This window comes from Amblyomma americanum, chromosome 10, assembly GCF_052857255.1.
Source record: "Amblyomma americanum isolate KBUSLIRL-KWMA chromosome 10, ASM5285725v1, whole genome shotgun sequence".
Lineage (NCBI taxonomy): Eukaryota > Metazoa > Arthropoda > Arachnida > Ixodida > Ixodidae > Amblyomma > Amblyomma americanum.
The window spans coordinates 94622011-94637850 of record NC_135506.1 but is presented as its reverse complement, the minus strand read 5'-3'; the positions used below and the strand labels follow the sequence as shown (position 1 = coordinate 94637850).

At 48.9% G+C, this 15840-nt stretch overlaps 1 protein-coding gene across 1 annotated transcript; it reads right to left on the bottom strand.

The window, feature by feature from the left end:
• Positions 1-4686: 4686 nt before the first annotated feature.
• LOC144107461 (uncharacterized) lies at positions 4687-12842 on the bottom strand. Its single transcript, XM_077640466.1, has 4 exons — positions 12644-12842; positions 10255-10543; positions 7397-7482; positions 4687-5387 (listed from the first exon to the last, which is right to left on the bottom strand). The coding sequence occupies exons 1-4, from the start codon at positions 12811-12813 to the stop codon at positions 5054-5056; spliced, it is 879 nt and encodes a 292-aa protein (XP_077496592.1). The 5' UTR covers positions 12814-12842; the 3' UTR covers positions 4687-5053.
• Between the last annotated feature and the right edge of the window lie 2998 nt (positions 12843-15840).

The window sequence follows — 15840 nt, the reverse complement described above, 5'->3', positions numbered from 1 at the left end:
CTTGATCACTGACCCCATCAAACCAACAAGACAGGGAAATAGCGTGAGTAGGGACACTACACCTGACTTAACACTCACCGGAGGCCAAATCACGGCAAGGTGGTGTAACACGGGGGAGGACCTAGGAAGCGACCACAAAATTATTGAGATTGTGGTAGAAGACGGACCGCCCACACCGAGACCCAAAAAGGTCGCAGCGGTAAATTGGGATCTCTTCAGGGCGAACCTTCCTACCCGAGACGCAATCAGGGACATAGAATCTTGGGGCACAGACCTTCTCGCAGCAGTTAAAGAAGCCACCGAAGAGGGGGAAGCAGACGAAACGCAAGAGGAGGTAGACAGGCGTATGATAGGCCTGTGGCGCAAGAAAAGGGAGCTAGAAGAAAACCTTGCTCAAAACAAGATGAACAGAAACATACGTAAGCTCCTAGCCAAACAGAATAGAGATATCGAGGAGCACGCGCTGAACTTAACCAGACAAAACTGGGGTAGTATCTGCGAGCAGATGGACCGCAGAATCAGCAAAGCCAACACGTGGAAAATGCTCAGACATCTCTTAGACCCGGACAAGACAAAGTATGAGGCACGACAACAACTACAGAAACTCGTATATAAATACGAAGGCACTAGCGATCAACTAACCTCTGAAGTGAGGGACAGGTACTTGAGGTGCACACCACCCACACCCCTCCCCGAGTACAAGGGCGCAGAGAATCCTCTTCTAGATGGGCCCATCACCATCGGAGAGGTTAGGGCGGAGTTGAACAGACTCAGAACTAAAACTGCGGCAGGTCCAGACAGAATGAGCAATCGCATGCTGAGGAATTTGGATGATCCATCAATTAGAAACCTAACAGCGTACATGCAGGAATGTTGGGACAAGGGCCGAATACCACCTTCGTGGAAAGAGGCCAACCTAGTCCTTATTCCAAAACAAGGTAAGAAACTAAGTCTCGAAAACCTGAGGCCCATTTCGCTTACCTCATGTGTAGGTAAGCTAATGGAGCACGTTATTCAAACGAGGCTAAACAGATTCCTAGAAGAACAAAAGCTTTACTCCGACACAATGATCGGATTCAGGACACATCTTTCTGCATGCGATGTTATGCTTCAACTTAAAGAACAAGTGCTAGACAACGAAACAGCTGATACCAGAGTAATAGTCGGCCTTGACGTGGCCAAAGCTTTTGACAACGTTGACCACGCAGCCATACTAGAACGCTTAGAAACTCTAAATGTAGGGGGAAAGGTATACAACTACGTGAAGGACTTTCTTTCAAACAGAACAGTTACTATCAGCCTAGGAGGGAAGGAAGAGAAAGGCATAAGGCTGGGCAACAAAGGTACTCCCCAAGGCTCGGTCCTATCACCGACACTCTTCAATATTGCAATGATTGGCTTACCACAGAAATTGACGCGTATAGAAGGGCTCAACCACACAATATACGCGGACGACCTCACCCTCTGGGTTACCAGAGGCAGTGACGCGCACATCGAAGGTACCCTCCAAAGAGCGATCGAGGAAATTGAGTCGTACCTAAAACAAGTAGGACTCAAATGTTCTGCCGAGAAATCTGAGGCGCTCTTCCTCGGTTCACAAAAGAGACGAACAAAGCCCCATGAACATGGGATAACGCTAACGGTAAACGGGGACAAAATACCATCAGTGGAGATGATTAGAGTACTGGGTCTTAGGATACAGACAAACGGTAAGAACACCGAAACGATACGAAAACTCGAATCGAGTGTAAGCCAGACGTGTAGGCTACTCAAAAGAATAGCAAATAAACACGCGGGAATGAAGGAGACGAACCTCTTAAGACTAGTTCAGTCATTTGTAATCAGCAGAATCACATACGTGGCACCATACCTACGGCTAGCCAAAGCAGAAAAAAACAAGATTGAAATCCTAATTAGGAAAGGCGTCAAAACCGCTCTGGGCCTCCCCCCGTACACATCCACCCAGAAAATTCTGAACATGGGGATTTCAAACACCCTAGACGAGCTCATTGAGGCTACCAGAGTAGCGCAACAACAACGACTTCTACGCAGCCATTCGGGGCTAAAAATACTAGAAAAGCTAGGCTTCGAACCTCGAGCGCGGCTCAAACACACGGAGAATATCCCAACAGACATAAGGAACAAAATCAGAATCCCACCACTCCCAAGGAATATGCATACGGTACACCATGAGGGTAGGCGAAAGACAGAGCGAAAGCTCTGCAGAAAAAATTAGCCAATAGACAGGACGTGGTTTACACGGACGCGGCGGAATATGACGGCAGAACGGGTTTCGTAGCCCTGGCGACCAGGGAGGGCGGAGACCGAGTCTCGTGCTGCAGCACCCAACAGAGTGATGCAACAGCGGCTGAGGAGGTAGCCATTGCGCTGGCTTTAACTCAACGGAATGTTAGGGTGATTATAACAGATTCCAAATCGGCTATCCGCAACTACAACGCAGGCAGGGTATCTGTCGAAGCAGTCAAAATTCTCACAGCCGGCCCGACACCGGCAGAACTAATTAACCTTGTTTGGACTCCGGCCCACGAGGGCCTCCGGGGAAACGAGACAGCGCACGCATTGGCCCGATGACTCACACACCGGGACCCCAATGCGGTCTCGTCGAGTAGAGAGTCCCTTCAGACGAGCGAGGAGCTGAACACGTACCAAGATATTCTTAACCATTACAGATTAGGAAGACAGACATTACCTGGAGCATGCAAGGGCCTCAGCAAAAAGGAAGAGGTCATATGGAGAAAGTTACAGGCGGGAGTTTTTCCGAACCCACTCGCACTAAGCAGATGGCATCCGGCGATCCAAGACCCCAGGTGTAAACAGTGTAATGAAATAGCAGACATGATCCACATGGTGTGGACATGCCCTAGCCACAACGAACCAGACAGGAATATAGAGTCCTGGGAGGCTTTAATGGCCAGCCAGAAAGAAGAAGAACAAAAAGAAGTCATCCGTCTGGCCGTGGACACCGCTGAATCCCAAGGGATCCCAGCCTGCTGAAAGGGGAGGAAGATGACGGCGGTCAAGACTCGTCTTTTTCGCCCTCCGATTCCTTGACGGGTGCAAATAGTTATTTCATCATCATCATATGCGCACACTAAGTATTCGCTTTGGCACGTGTGTATGCGTAGTTCATTTCTGTATTTTCTTGGTCGCGCGTGAAACAGAGGCTGTTTATTCAAGTGTGCTTTGTGCGAAAAACAGTTGTGGGTGCTTCATTCTTCCTTCTCTTGTCTTAGACGATAATCTTCAAAATCTGCCTTTGAGGTAATTTCATACAGGGTGTTTCACCTTACACAGTTTTTAAAAAATTCGTCTTTTTGAGTTGAGTTTTTTTTTTCGGTATAGCATTGTCAGCGGTGTAGTATTAGAATACAGCAAATACGTGCTAAATAACAGACTGGTTAGCTAATATTGAATAGTTAACTTTTCAACTAACACCTTACGGTGCTGTATTATTGAGAGGCGTGTAGCCCACCGTAATTAATGTCCATATCAGTTTTAAAAATTTCGAAAAGGTGATTACTCTTGGGGCTGTGGCCCAATAGACTACATCGAGCCAAAATACACGCGCTTTCGAGAAGCTTGCAGGGACACTAACCTAGATACAGTCTACGTAACTCTTGGAAATAGCCAAGATTTGTTGGGCCACAGCGCCGAGGTTAACCACGTTTTCGAAGTTATAATAAGTGATGTGGGTATTAATTACGGTAGGCTACACGCCTCTAAATAATTAAGGAGCTTAATAGTAATACTTTAAAAGCTAACTTTTCAATATTAGTTAACCAGCCTGCTAGTCAGCACGTCTTAGCTGTATTCTGGTGCACTACACCACTGGCTATGCTATACCGAAAGAAAAAAAGAACGCTATTCCAACTTTCATGTTTCACGGTGTTTTCATGTTTGTTAGTAATGCAACAGGGGGCGGAGGCCTTGTCAGGCGACACAAAGCCTTCATCCTCAGCCCCCTCTTAGGCAAATTTCTAAGCACCAAATTAAAGAAAAACCTATTTTTAAAAATAGGGTAAGTCTTAGGTGAAACACCCTGTATGGTGTAGTGGAATTCTTAAAAGGCCACCAGCAGGTTAGTACCTCGTTGCGTGGGTTTTAAGCATGTTGCGTTATGTGGCATGTGAAAATTTGTATAAACAAAGACAAATATTTATTTCAGGTTCAACTCGTCGCTTTGTTTAGTGCTCGAACATCTCAGCATTGCATGAGATGTGTTACTCCAACTTACTTGAGTGAATTCCTCATGGCAAATATATTTAACGGTGCAATTACTCATTCGCGGCATCCCGTGCACAGAATGCAGCCACATCAAAACGCTATACAGCTTTTACGGTGAAAAAAAAAATTTCTCTTCCCCCGAACGAAGACAAATTTTTTCGCAAATGCGAAGTTTCTGCGAATGCTGTGCAGCTTGTTTTTTAAGCCTTAAGGCTGCACCGAGGTGGATGAAAATGATTTCTCCGTTGCACGGGATCAGTATCAAAGTGATACATTTGGTCGAAAAGATATACTTGTCGAAGCGCGTTATTTCTTTTAAGAAACCCTCAGAAATATGACCAACAACTGGCAGCGCATTTTAATAGTGATCCTATATACAAATAGCTACTCATTTCTGGAAACGTCACAAACAGCGTGGCATCAATCAAACTGAGGCTAATTTTTGGAAGGAATCCCCTTCATACGCTGCTATTATGCTAAACGCTGTTCACTATGCAGTGCATGTCCTTATCAACCGTTGTCTCTATTTCCATGCGAAGAATTATTTGTTTTTAAAGGGCATCACATATTTGCACCGAGCCGTTATTTACTAAAAGTCAGTTTAGCGTTTACAGTAAATTGTACAGGGCATGTACACAAATATTTGATTACACATTCTAACATAGAATTGTTGAACATTCGACTTAGTACTTGCCCTTGACGACAAATTACTTCTTAAAGGCAAGTGTTAAAATACCAGCCTTAAGAACCAGACATTTAAAGCCTTTGGCCGAAAGCTTGGTCACACACGTTGGAACCTCGCTCACGTCTAATCTACAGTTGCCGTGTTGTGACTGTCTTTTTCGGCTGTTTCAACTGCGGTGCCCGCAACGTCATGGCTGCTCGTGCTGGACGAGCCATCCACGCCAACTGAGTTGGCAGAGGTCGCGGTCTGCCCGCCAGGGGTGGTCACCGCCTCTTCGGAGGCGATGCCTGTGATGGTGGTAGCCACGTGCTCGCTGTCAGCGCCGGTCACTTTAGTCCCGCTCAGGCTGCTCGTGCCTGACTGCTTGACCATCTTCAGCCGGGATACGATCAAGCCGAAGACGATGGTCACCATGAGCAAGACGATGACCACGCTGGCGATGATGGGCACGGTGGCGCTGCGGTTAAAAGCGCGGTGAACAATAATTCGTTTCTTTTGTGCGCGCGTCCGCATGCTTTCGGGGACCAGAGCTGCGCTGGATGATTCCGAAGGCTGAGGCGAACGTCACTACAGCACGCATAGGAGCCAGGAGGAGACACCGTTTATATTTGTCTCTTGGCAGTCCACACAAAATACCGGGGATGGCGCACCGTTAGGAATCTAAATTGCAAGGGAAATAATAGACGCAGACAGAACCACCTCTTGACTTGTTGCGAATCCTCGCGGCCAGCCCTCATGATCGGTATTCATAACACGAAGCACTCACAGATGTCTCCTCGTTGATAACAGATCTGCCATCAATCACCGACTCCGGATGCGTAGCTTGCGCCTGGGCAGAAAATCAATTTCTTTCTTCTTCGACGTCACTGCGGCTACCAACATATCGCGCGCCTTGTCATTCTCGAATGCCTCGAATATCTTCCTTTCCCTCTGCTGTCAGCAAAGGAAATGGTGAGAAGCAGTAGCTAATCATTCGTGATATGAAGAGTTAAATCGCTGCATCCACTAAGCCCCACCCAGAAAAACGCTTCTCAGTAAACGAATCGCGCTGAAGCTCTTGTGAAACGCGTGCATACTGAACCATTTCACCCACTAGAATTTAGAGGAGGATGAGCAACGAACCATATTTACGCATGAGCAGTTGCGCAAAAAGATATGCTGCAGTGGCTTTTCTGCATGGGCCTCTTTCTGGGGCATTGGCGTGTAAATGACGTCGTATAGTACGTCGCAAGAGGAATATGCTTCCTACTGGCTAACGAGAGAGCTAGGCGGCACTGAGCAGGAATGAGCAGTGTTGCCGTGGTGTGCGCGGTAGTGAAAATGGATTCTCTCAGGTCATATGGTGGATGTGTGTCTGTAAACTAGTGGGTGGACTCGTAAGGGCGGGAGGAGGGGTGGTTTGGCTCAGCACCCCTTGGACGCGAATGAAGGCGTAAATGTTGATAATTTTGCAGTGATAACGCTACAAAGGACCTTATCCGTGGTAAGGGCGTCGCTGTCGGCGTTGGCAGTGGCCTAGCGTTTCATTATCGAACACTGACCATCGGAGACCTAAACAACTGCTATCTAGACGTGGGCTCGAGCGGTGAGATAAGTATGAGCCGCGATGTTACGCCGTGGTATGAACCTAGGAGCGATGTCTGCCCAGCATGTGCCTTCAGTGGTCAGTAACACGAGTGGGTTGGACGGAGAGAAAGCTCATTAAAGGGTGAAGCTATATTGAGGCAATCAATTTCACTTCTGCACCGAGGCAAACAGCTACCTCAGTCTGGGACGTTCTATAGACAGGTCTGGGAGGTGGAGCAGCTGTTTGTTGTTGCCTTATATAGAAGGGATTGCAGGAGCGGAGAGCTGCGCCGTTTGACTGAAATGATCATCGTTTCACTAGTATAGTTGTACTAGTTCCATTTGGCGAAAATCCTCCACCAGTGACTAATCTAGCACAGTGTGTATAGAGCGTGTCGCCCTTTCCCTGGTTGTCCGTCTGTTTCACTGAGGAACAGTGTGTTTGTACACATAACCAGTGTATAATTTGGCAAACTGGCGACACTCAACGACCGTACGTGACCAATTCCTGGTTCATTGACCATTGCACCATATATATTTTCTGCGTGACAATGTATCTCCACGACACCCTCACGCAAGATGGTTGGGTTTGGTTTCATTTATGAGGTTTAAGGTCCCAAAAAAGTCTGAGGCTACGAGGAACGCCGTAGTGAAGGGATCCGGAAATTTCGATCACCTGGGGTTCTTTAACGTGCCCTGATATCGCACAGTACACGGGCCTTTAGAATTTCGCCTGCATCGAAATTCCACCACCGCGGCCGAAAGATGAACCCCTTGTCAGCTGATTCTGAACCCCGTCCCATATTTCGTGAAAGCCCCTTGAACGCTTTGAGAATGGAACGCTGCTAGTCTGGGCGGCACTAAGGCCCGTGTATGCAAGCTGCAGGATGAGTGCCTCACGGTCTCGGTCCCCTGTACTGGGCCACGAGGAGGCTGGCGTCATCCTGGTCCTGTGGCACGGCTGGGTCTCGCACGGGGCCGACGAGCTGCGGTGCGCAAAATAAGATAGGCGTCGTTTGAATTTATCTGTCGCCTGGAATTTGTTTATTAGTACCAGGTAAAACTATTCCATGATCCGGCGTGACTGATCTGCCTGAGAACCTTTGCCCGGTTCGCCAGACGCAGAAATAGCTGGAACAAGGGCAAAGCACAATCCTATGCTGTTATCATTTTTTTTTCAAGGTGGTAGCGGTCACTGTTCCGGTCACCGGAAGTGAATTCAACAAGGTAGAAGTGAATTCATAGCGCGCGAGAGCGCATGAGCGCAGGCTTTTTTCCTTTTGTTTTGCGGAGTCACCGCTCTGACGGAGCTGCAGTTGCGCCGCCGACACACGACCGAAGCGTTAAGTGGTGCTATTGTAGCACATTACACCAGGTGACGTCATGACCAACTACATATGTCGCGGCGTTGTGAGGGCTCAGTATTGTCCGTCGCGGTAGCACCAAAGAGCGCAAGCGGTTATCGCGCGCCATTACTGAACGGCGTGGCGCGGAGAGCGTACGGTAACGGCGTGGGCTTGAGACGGATGGCGTTACCGTTCGACGAACCTTGTGTGTCACTGAATTCTGCTTAACTCGCTGAATTGAGATTTATAGTGTTCATTGTCTACGTAAGAAAAAAAAATTTAGAGGGGGGCACTTTATTGCCCTAAAGTGCGGTGAGGCGAAAGCCTTTAGCGCAGTTTTACTCCTTGCGTCACTGATGTGTGGTTAAGATGTCAATTAAGTACAACATCGTTTATGAATCTTAAATGCTGGAGACAGTGGAGGGCGTTTTGGAGGCATCCGTCTGATTACAGTGTTCTAGATTCTACAGTCTTAATCGACGCCTTTCTGCAAACACACTCCAGCGTCCTAGACAAGGAGGACTACGTATGCGTTAGCAGGGAGTAGCGTAATCTTTATCACGCTCGGCTGCGGAGCGGAAGGATGGTTGTTGGAATCCCATTGTGCACAAGAGTTTTTTTTTCTCATCGAGTTGAAGAGCCTAACGGACGGACGGACGGACGCGAGCACGAGCCATTAAAGGCTTTCGCCTTAAGATATGCAAGCGGGTAACCAGTGAAAGCCATACGTATATTGCATGAAAATTCACTAGGGACTTGAAAATTGCATTATATATCAGCACGCCTCCCACACACTGGGAGCGATTTCGCAAGCTCACTGTCAAACATCGGAGGCAGGGCTGCAGCAACACAACTAAAACACTCGGGGCTGTGAAGGCTATCTCATGAGGGTAATTAAACTTAACGAGGAAGCACATTTTAGGTCTCCTGCTCCGCACATTCCTATTAGGAAAAAAATAATCATGCTGTAGAACTCTGTTCACATCTGCTAAATTCATTTTTTTATGAGAGATCGGTGTGCATGCTTTTCGGAAATACCCATCGAATGCCTCGTAAATTGTGGGGTCTAACACCCCGAGGCAACACTTGGCTTATGGAGGATGCCGTAGTGGAGGGCTCCGGAATAATTTCCACCACGTGGGGGCATTTAGCGTGCACTGACATCGCATAGCACACGGGCGCCTTAGCTATTTGCCTCCATGGAAACGCGGCCACCGCGTTCGGGATAGAACCCCAGCCGTGGGATCAGCAGCTGAACGCCAGAGGCACTAAGCACTCTCGGCTAGTTAAATGGTGTCACAACTTACATCTAAAATTTCGGAAGCTATGGCCCGCTGGGTCTCCTGTTCTCCCGATCTAGAGTCACTAGAACTGTATCCTTACCGGGTATGTAGCGCCCTCTCTCTTCTGAATTACACACTACAAAAAATAAAAGGTACATTCCCATTGGTGTAGCCCGTGGCGCCATCGTTCGGGTATCCCGCGACGACTGTGGCGGCGGAAGAATGTTAGCGCACGGAATACTCGAGAGGCCTGGAGCAAAGGCAGCCGAAACCGGTACGAAGAGCAGACTGAAAGCAGAGGTGGCACCAGCGGGTCCAGAAATACCAAGTGGTGAATGCGTGTATGCTCTTTCTCTGGACATCGCTAGATCGTCAGTGAGTCCTAACTGGGTTTTTTCGGTAACAAAGCTTGGTTCCGGACAAGGTCGCTTATCGTATCAATTTTCACTTGATGTGACAGCGCTCGTGACAACCATGGCACTCATTTTTTAATTTTGCTTTTAGTCTTGTAAGACGCCTGCTCGTTGCTGCATGAACGCGGCTGCTGTACCTCCTTAAAGACACTTCAGCGCTTTCAAGCGAAATCTCTTTAAAGGAGGCTCCCCGCCACAATGATAGCTGCGTCGACACGGGATGGCGTTGCGGGGTGGGGGTGTAACTATACAATGCCTGTAGAAGTAGTAACTGTCTCACACGTTCATGGACTCTCTAACTATGCCTTAACTTAAAGGAAAGAATGGAGGAATGAGCGAAAAAAGATAATACAGAAAGAGATGTCGTAGTGGATAAATCCAGAATAATTTCAGTCACCTGGGGATTTTTAACATGCACTGACATCGCACAGCACACGAGAGCCTTTGCGTTTCACCTCCGCCGAATCATGGGCAATACTGAGCAATTTTTGGAACCTAAGCAGGAAGAAATGAAGCGGTGAAACTGACCTCTGTACAGCCTTTTGATGGTCGTAGGAAACCTCAGCGAGAAAATCACTTTGGGGCATACCGACTCGTTCATTAGTTCAGCAAGCCTGCTACGCTTGGCAGTAAGAGCCCTAGCATTATCCGCGTGTCTGCTCTGTCTGCGAGTGTCTGTACGACCGCGTGCGTCAATATCTCAAAGCAGTCCTTGCCTCTGCGGGTCTTTGTGCAGTGACGTCAGCGGCAGCCGGAGCGGGTGCCTCTATTGACACCTCAGTGGGAGCGGGCGCCTCTGTTGACACCCCAGCGGCGGCGGGTGCCCCTGCTGACGCCCCCGTCGGAGCGGGTGGCTCTGTTGACACCCCGACGGGCGATGGCGGCGAGAGCTCCGATTGGCCGTCCAACTGCGGTGAAGAAGCCGGAGCGTCCCTCTTGGCCTTAGACCCTCGCTTGGACTTTTTGGACTTTGCAAGCGTCGAGTCAGCTCCGCCTTCCGTGCGCCTGCGTGAGACCCGGGCATTTTAAAAGGGTCATGCTGGAACTGCAAAGCGATGTGATGGGCATAGATCGTGTTCAGGGTTTTTTTTCTGCACAAAACAGCGACCCAAACGCTATTTACATTAAATATATAAAAGGTACTCTAAAAGCTCAAATTACCCTGAAATTTACCCTAAAAGCTCAGCTACGCCAGGATATACGTAGCAAGATCTGCAGTTCCGCTCTGGTATAATCGAGTGGTCAGTTATACGACGAGCCTTTACACCTTCGTCTTCAGTTGTTGTTCATGATGATGTTGTTGCCATTGCTACATCTTGATTTTCTTGCGAAGGAACCATGCGAGCTGCTATGCGCCGCTTGTTATGCTCCGCCTCTGGGCGCCTACGCTTGGCAAGACGTTCTTCTCTTTGCTCAGACGTCTCCGCCACTCGTTTAGCCTTCTCATGTTCATTCTTTCTCTGCAGAGCGGCCAAGTGCCAGGCGACGATTTCTTGGTCCGAAGAATTGATGTTCTTCTGACGATACCGCCGCATAACGGCGGCTGGAGTCTCTTTTTTCGTCACCCATACGAAGCGATTGTGATAAACCGAGTATTATCACCTCCGATTTCATACATACAGTCGCACGGACGCAGTTTATCCACACTACACCACACGCAGCCGCGGCGGCGGCCGAGCTCTGACGTCATGAGCCGCACACCTGCTGCCCCTCTCTGGTTGCCGCGCATGCGCATTCATGCGCGGCTCCAGCGGGCGTAGTCGGGCCGGCGCGGCTTGGGCGGCGGCGAACTCTGACGTCATGCGCCGCGCACCAGCTGCTCCTCTTTGGCTTCGCGCATGCGCACTATCGGCCTCCCAGGCTCGCGGCGAAATACTCGACTGGGTAGCGAAGTGTAGCTCTCAGTACAAAAAGTACAATAAGGAATTATAACGGTCAGCAGCTGATATTCATTTATCCCCACTGTTCATCATTATTGTGAGACTAACTACGCCAAATGAAGGACAAGGGCCTCTTTAATTATCTCTTCAATTACCCGTTATCTGCCAGCTGCGTGGCCCCGTTATCTCTTCAATTTATACAATCTGATCCGCCCAGGTGATATTATTTTCTGCCGCCCCTGCTATGCTAGCATTCTCTCAAAATCCATTCCGTTATCTTGACATCGTCCTGTCAATGCCCACTCCTTGTTGATTTCGACGAGGATGTCGTTTATTCTCGCTTGTTCCCTGACAGATTATGCTCTATTCTTGTGTCGTATATCGTAACGTTGACCCATCATCGGAAGACAGCAGAGATGGCGAAGTTGCAAGCCTACACAATGTCTCATCTGCGTTCGGTTGTAGCTATAGCCGTATGAAGAACATATTTTGTGAGTATGGGAGTTTTAATTTTTAGCATATCACAGCTTGAAGTGTTATATACAAAACAATGGCGTTGAAGATGTTTTGGAAGGCACAAAGTTTTCGTCTTTTGAGCTGGAGTAATAATTTTAGAGAAGAGCTATCGAAGTGTAGGAAACACGCCGTACTTAAATGCCACAAAACAGACTGCCCACTCAAAATACTCCTGTCGCGTGGTCCTAGTTCCTGTCGTGTATTATTTACTCGAGCTATGCTTAATGTCGCTTCATGTCTCAGTACTTATGCTTTTCTCACAGCTGCAAGATTCAGAACAGCCGCCAGTGCATTATACCTGTGGAATATCGTGTGCAGCAACTCGTTGTAACATTTAGGGTATTTAGTGGGCTAGTGCACATTTGCTCGCACTTGATTAGGGGGGGCAACATGCCAGTCGAGATTATCTCATAGTTAGCAATGCACGCGGCCTCGTTCTGTTTCATAAATACGTACTTACATGTCCCTTGTAGTAGAGTTTGCGAACTTGGTCTATTAAGGACAAGATACTGAAGCATCGTGTGTGCATGCATACTTTCGCTGTATTGCTATTCCAGTGTCTCGCTTTCAGTTTTAGGTATTTACCAGTCAGCCGCTTAAACCTCAGTTCCATATACGCACAAGGCAAGCTACATCGTATTCCTAAGGATCATGTTGAAGGTCTGCAGGTCAAGCCTCGCTTAGGGGCTAACCTGCGAGGGCGACTCACGTGGTATGGTCGTGCGGCGCCTCGGTGTCCGAGGACTTGGTGTGCTTTTTGGAGTGTCTCTTTCGTTTCCCGGTCCCACGCGATGTGGTGCGCCCGCTGACCGCCGACGGCGCCCCCACACTCGTCTCGGCCACGGTCGGATCCTCCGCGTTCTTGCTGAGGTCCTCCATCGACGGCTTGCGCCTCAGAGTCAGCTACTTCTTCCTCTCTTTGTGCGGCCTGGTAATGATGATGATCCAAACAAGAAAATGACACACACCAACAGTGGGGTGATCTGCAAAGATTCGGGAGATACAAATCGGCCAGAGATGTTCAGGAGAAAAAAGTTAAAAGAAATGGAGAGCAATAAAACGGTGGACGACAGCACACACAGTGGAGTCTCACCAGATGGCAGTATTGAAGATAAAGGGTGGTCTTATTTCAACAAAAATTGATATATTGTTTGAACTAGCATGGCAGCCGATGTGATTTTAAAAGAAGATTTGAACATCGGAACTAAGAACCCTGTGATTGTATCCAAGCATGGCGGTGGTAAAAGACAACTACATGGGACTGCTCAAGTTGTGGCCAGACTGCATCCAGAGCTGCTCCTCCAACCTCCTCCTTCGCGAAGCAGAAATGATGAAGGATAGGAAATATTTCTCTACTGATTCGCGTTCACGGTAAAATGCGCACAGTACGGACAGCTTCAAACCACGCCAGTGTAAGCAAGAGATTAAAGGTGGGATACGGCAGGGCATCCTCCTTAGTGAGCTTTCACTCAGTCGTGTACGCCAAAAGTTCTGCTGTACCGGTGGTGTTGACAGTCTTGCAATGTTAAAAGCGACTGGCTTGGCTGGGTTAAAACAATCGTCTCCGGAACCTAGCAGTTATGGCAATTAAGCTTTAAACAGGAGGATTTTCAATACAGCTCGTCTCAGGGAAGCTTTAGCCAGGTTATCCAAGACCCCATTTAAAAACACACCGCTATGTCCAGGCACCCAGTTGAAATGAATAGGTAGAAATGAGGAAGCAGATAATGGGTTGTGTTTAAGTAGACAAGTCGACGGATAAAGCGAAGAACGAGCACAAGGATAAGAGAGAGAGGGAATACGTGGTATTAAGAAACAGGTCGTGAGAGTTGCTGGACAATCAGATGGGTGGTGTCGCTCATTCCAGAACTCCAGTGGTCTGGGCTGCTTCACTGAGAAAAAGAGAGGGCTCTAGTTGACGCAGAGAAAGCACTATGTACAGCCAGAAACTCTGCGTGATAAATGGCAGTGAAATCGGGCAGCCGTAAAGGCGAGAACTAGTTGAGCACCGGGCAGAAATTTTCACACCTTCGTTTTTGTTGGCTTGGTAGGCGCCGGGATGCGATCATCATGTTAGTGGGAAGGCTCCCTAACTGATTCCGTTATAAGCCGTTTAGGATGCGGGGAACTAACAGTCTCGCATTGTTGGGAGAGATGTCATCAAATACAATTTGAACAGAGGCCCAACTGCTGAAGGTTTTAGAGGACACTGGTTCTATGGGTCAGAAGTAGAGACGCATTCTCTTAAATCAGTGACTCAGGCGGAACACTGGCCGACAGGCCTCTTTAAGGCTAGTCCAGCCTGTACATTTACGTCACCTCCACCAACAAGAGCATTGTATACTTTAACGTTTCATGGGTCGAGCACAGTTTTCTGAAAAAGAAAACACATGGGCTGTAAAAACGAGGAAAATTGACGCCGAAAAAACAGGTAGGGTGGCAAAAAAAATTAGACTGAGGGCAGTGCAAGCGTGATCCGTCGAGTTGGAGGTATGTCTTCAGTTATGTATATATTAGTCTGGGATCTTGAGTGGTCCCTGTCCATGCTCAGAGTGACGGGGTTCGAACGCGTAGGCTACTTTCCCAAGCCTCCACTTGAAAGGCCGAGCATCAGGGAAGATGATAAGTTTGTTGCGGTTTGGAGAAACCGGGATGTACCCGGCTGGGAGTGGGAGTCGAACCTACCTCCTCCTGAAGCTTCGGCGGATGCTCTACATCAAGGTGAGTCTTGCCATTGCAGTCTCCTGGTTTCTTTAAGTTCAACAATAGCGACAGCAAAGCCATTTCGTTGTGGAAAACCTGATCCGTCCTCCGTTTCGACGAGGCCGGCGATCTTCATCATCGTGCTGCCAGGACAGTACCGGCTGGGCTGGAGCGAAGTCGCCCTCATGGGGGAAGCAGAAGCAGCGACGGGAGCGCCACCTCGTAGGCTGCTCGGAATTCTGCGGAGCCAGTGAGCCAGGCTCTTCGGGATCCGTCCAGCGTCACGAAGGGTTGCAGCCGCACGCTGTCGTCACCTTCCGCGGAAGGCGCACGGAGATCCGTCGTGCTTTGCCGCTGGATGTCTGGTTCCAGGCAGCGAAGTGACCGCAGCAAATGCGCGCTCTCGGCACCTTCCCCAGCAAATTCTCAGGGATGGCTTTGCCCCAATAATGCGGCGCGCACGGGAAGCCCGGCCTCCATTGTCGGCGCATGCAAACGTTCGCCGCCGGCACCTGCGAAGTCGTGCCCCTGCCCCAGCCGGTAAGTCGGAAGACCTTCTTACGTTGCCATCTATTTCCGAGGAATGCCTCGTTGATGTTTTGTAGCTAGCTGGCCCGCTCTGTGTACTATTTGCTAGTGTAATAAATCGCATATGAGTTTTCATGCTTTTTCGTCCCTCCCTCTGTTCCCTCGAGTATGAACCCCTCCTCGGTTTGCGAGTGGAAACGCTGCATTCGTGGAGTGGTGGAGAGGGCGTGCGTGGCGGAAGGCTGTCCCCCATATTTCCACATCTTGAAGAATAAAAAAAAACATCTATTCTGTTCCCGTAGCAACTGCGATAGCCTTATATGTGTTGCCCACCGTAGACAACGGCTTGTTATCCTTATTCGAAACGAATATCTTTCCGGGCTAATATTCCCAACCTGCGGGAGTGTACAAGAGGGGAAAAAATTGAAGCTCCGCGTTAATGCTGTACCGCGACAGCGTGGGTTAATTCCCATATATGCAAAATTGGCCACTTTCTACTTTACATTCATAATCTCTGAGAGTCCTCATACCGCTCATGGGGCAGTGTTACAGCAGTTAAGCGATGCGCCACTGCCCTGAGATGGCAGGGGCTGCCACCGGTGGGTCTTCTGCCACCAAGGTCGCTCTTCCCGAGCGACCAATCATTCTTTTAACTGCACGGTGGGCAGTTTGCTC

Coding starts and splice junctions, on each gene's coding strand:
- LOC144107461 (XM_077640466.1), bottom strand. CDS start 12,813: ATGGAGGACCTCAGCAAGAACGCGGAGGATCCGACCGTGGCCGAGACG. Junction 7,483..10,254: donor CTGCACAAAGACCCGCAGAG/GCAAGGACTGCT, acceptor TGCGCACCGCAG/CTCGTCGGCCCCGTGCGAGA. Junction 5,388..7,396: donor CAGTACAGGGGACCGAGACC/GTGAGGCACTCA, acceptor TTTTAACCGCAG/CGCCACCGTGCCCATCATCG.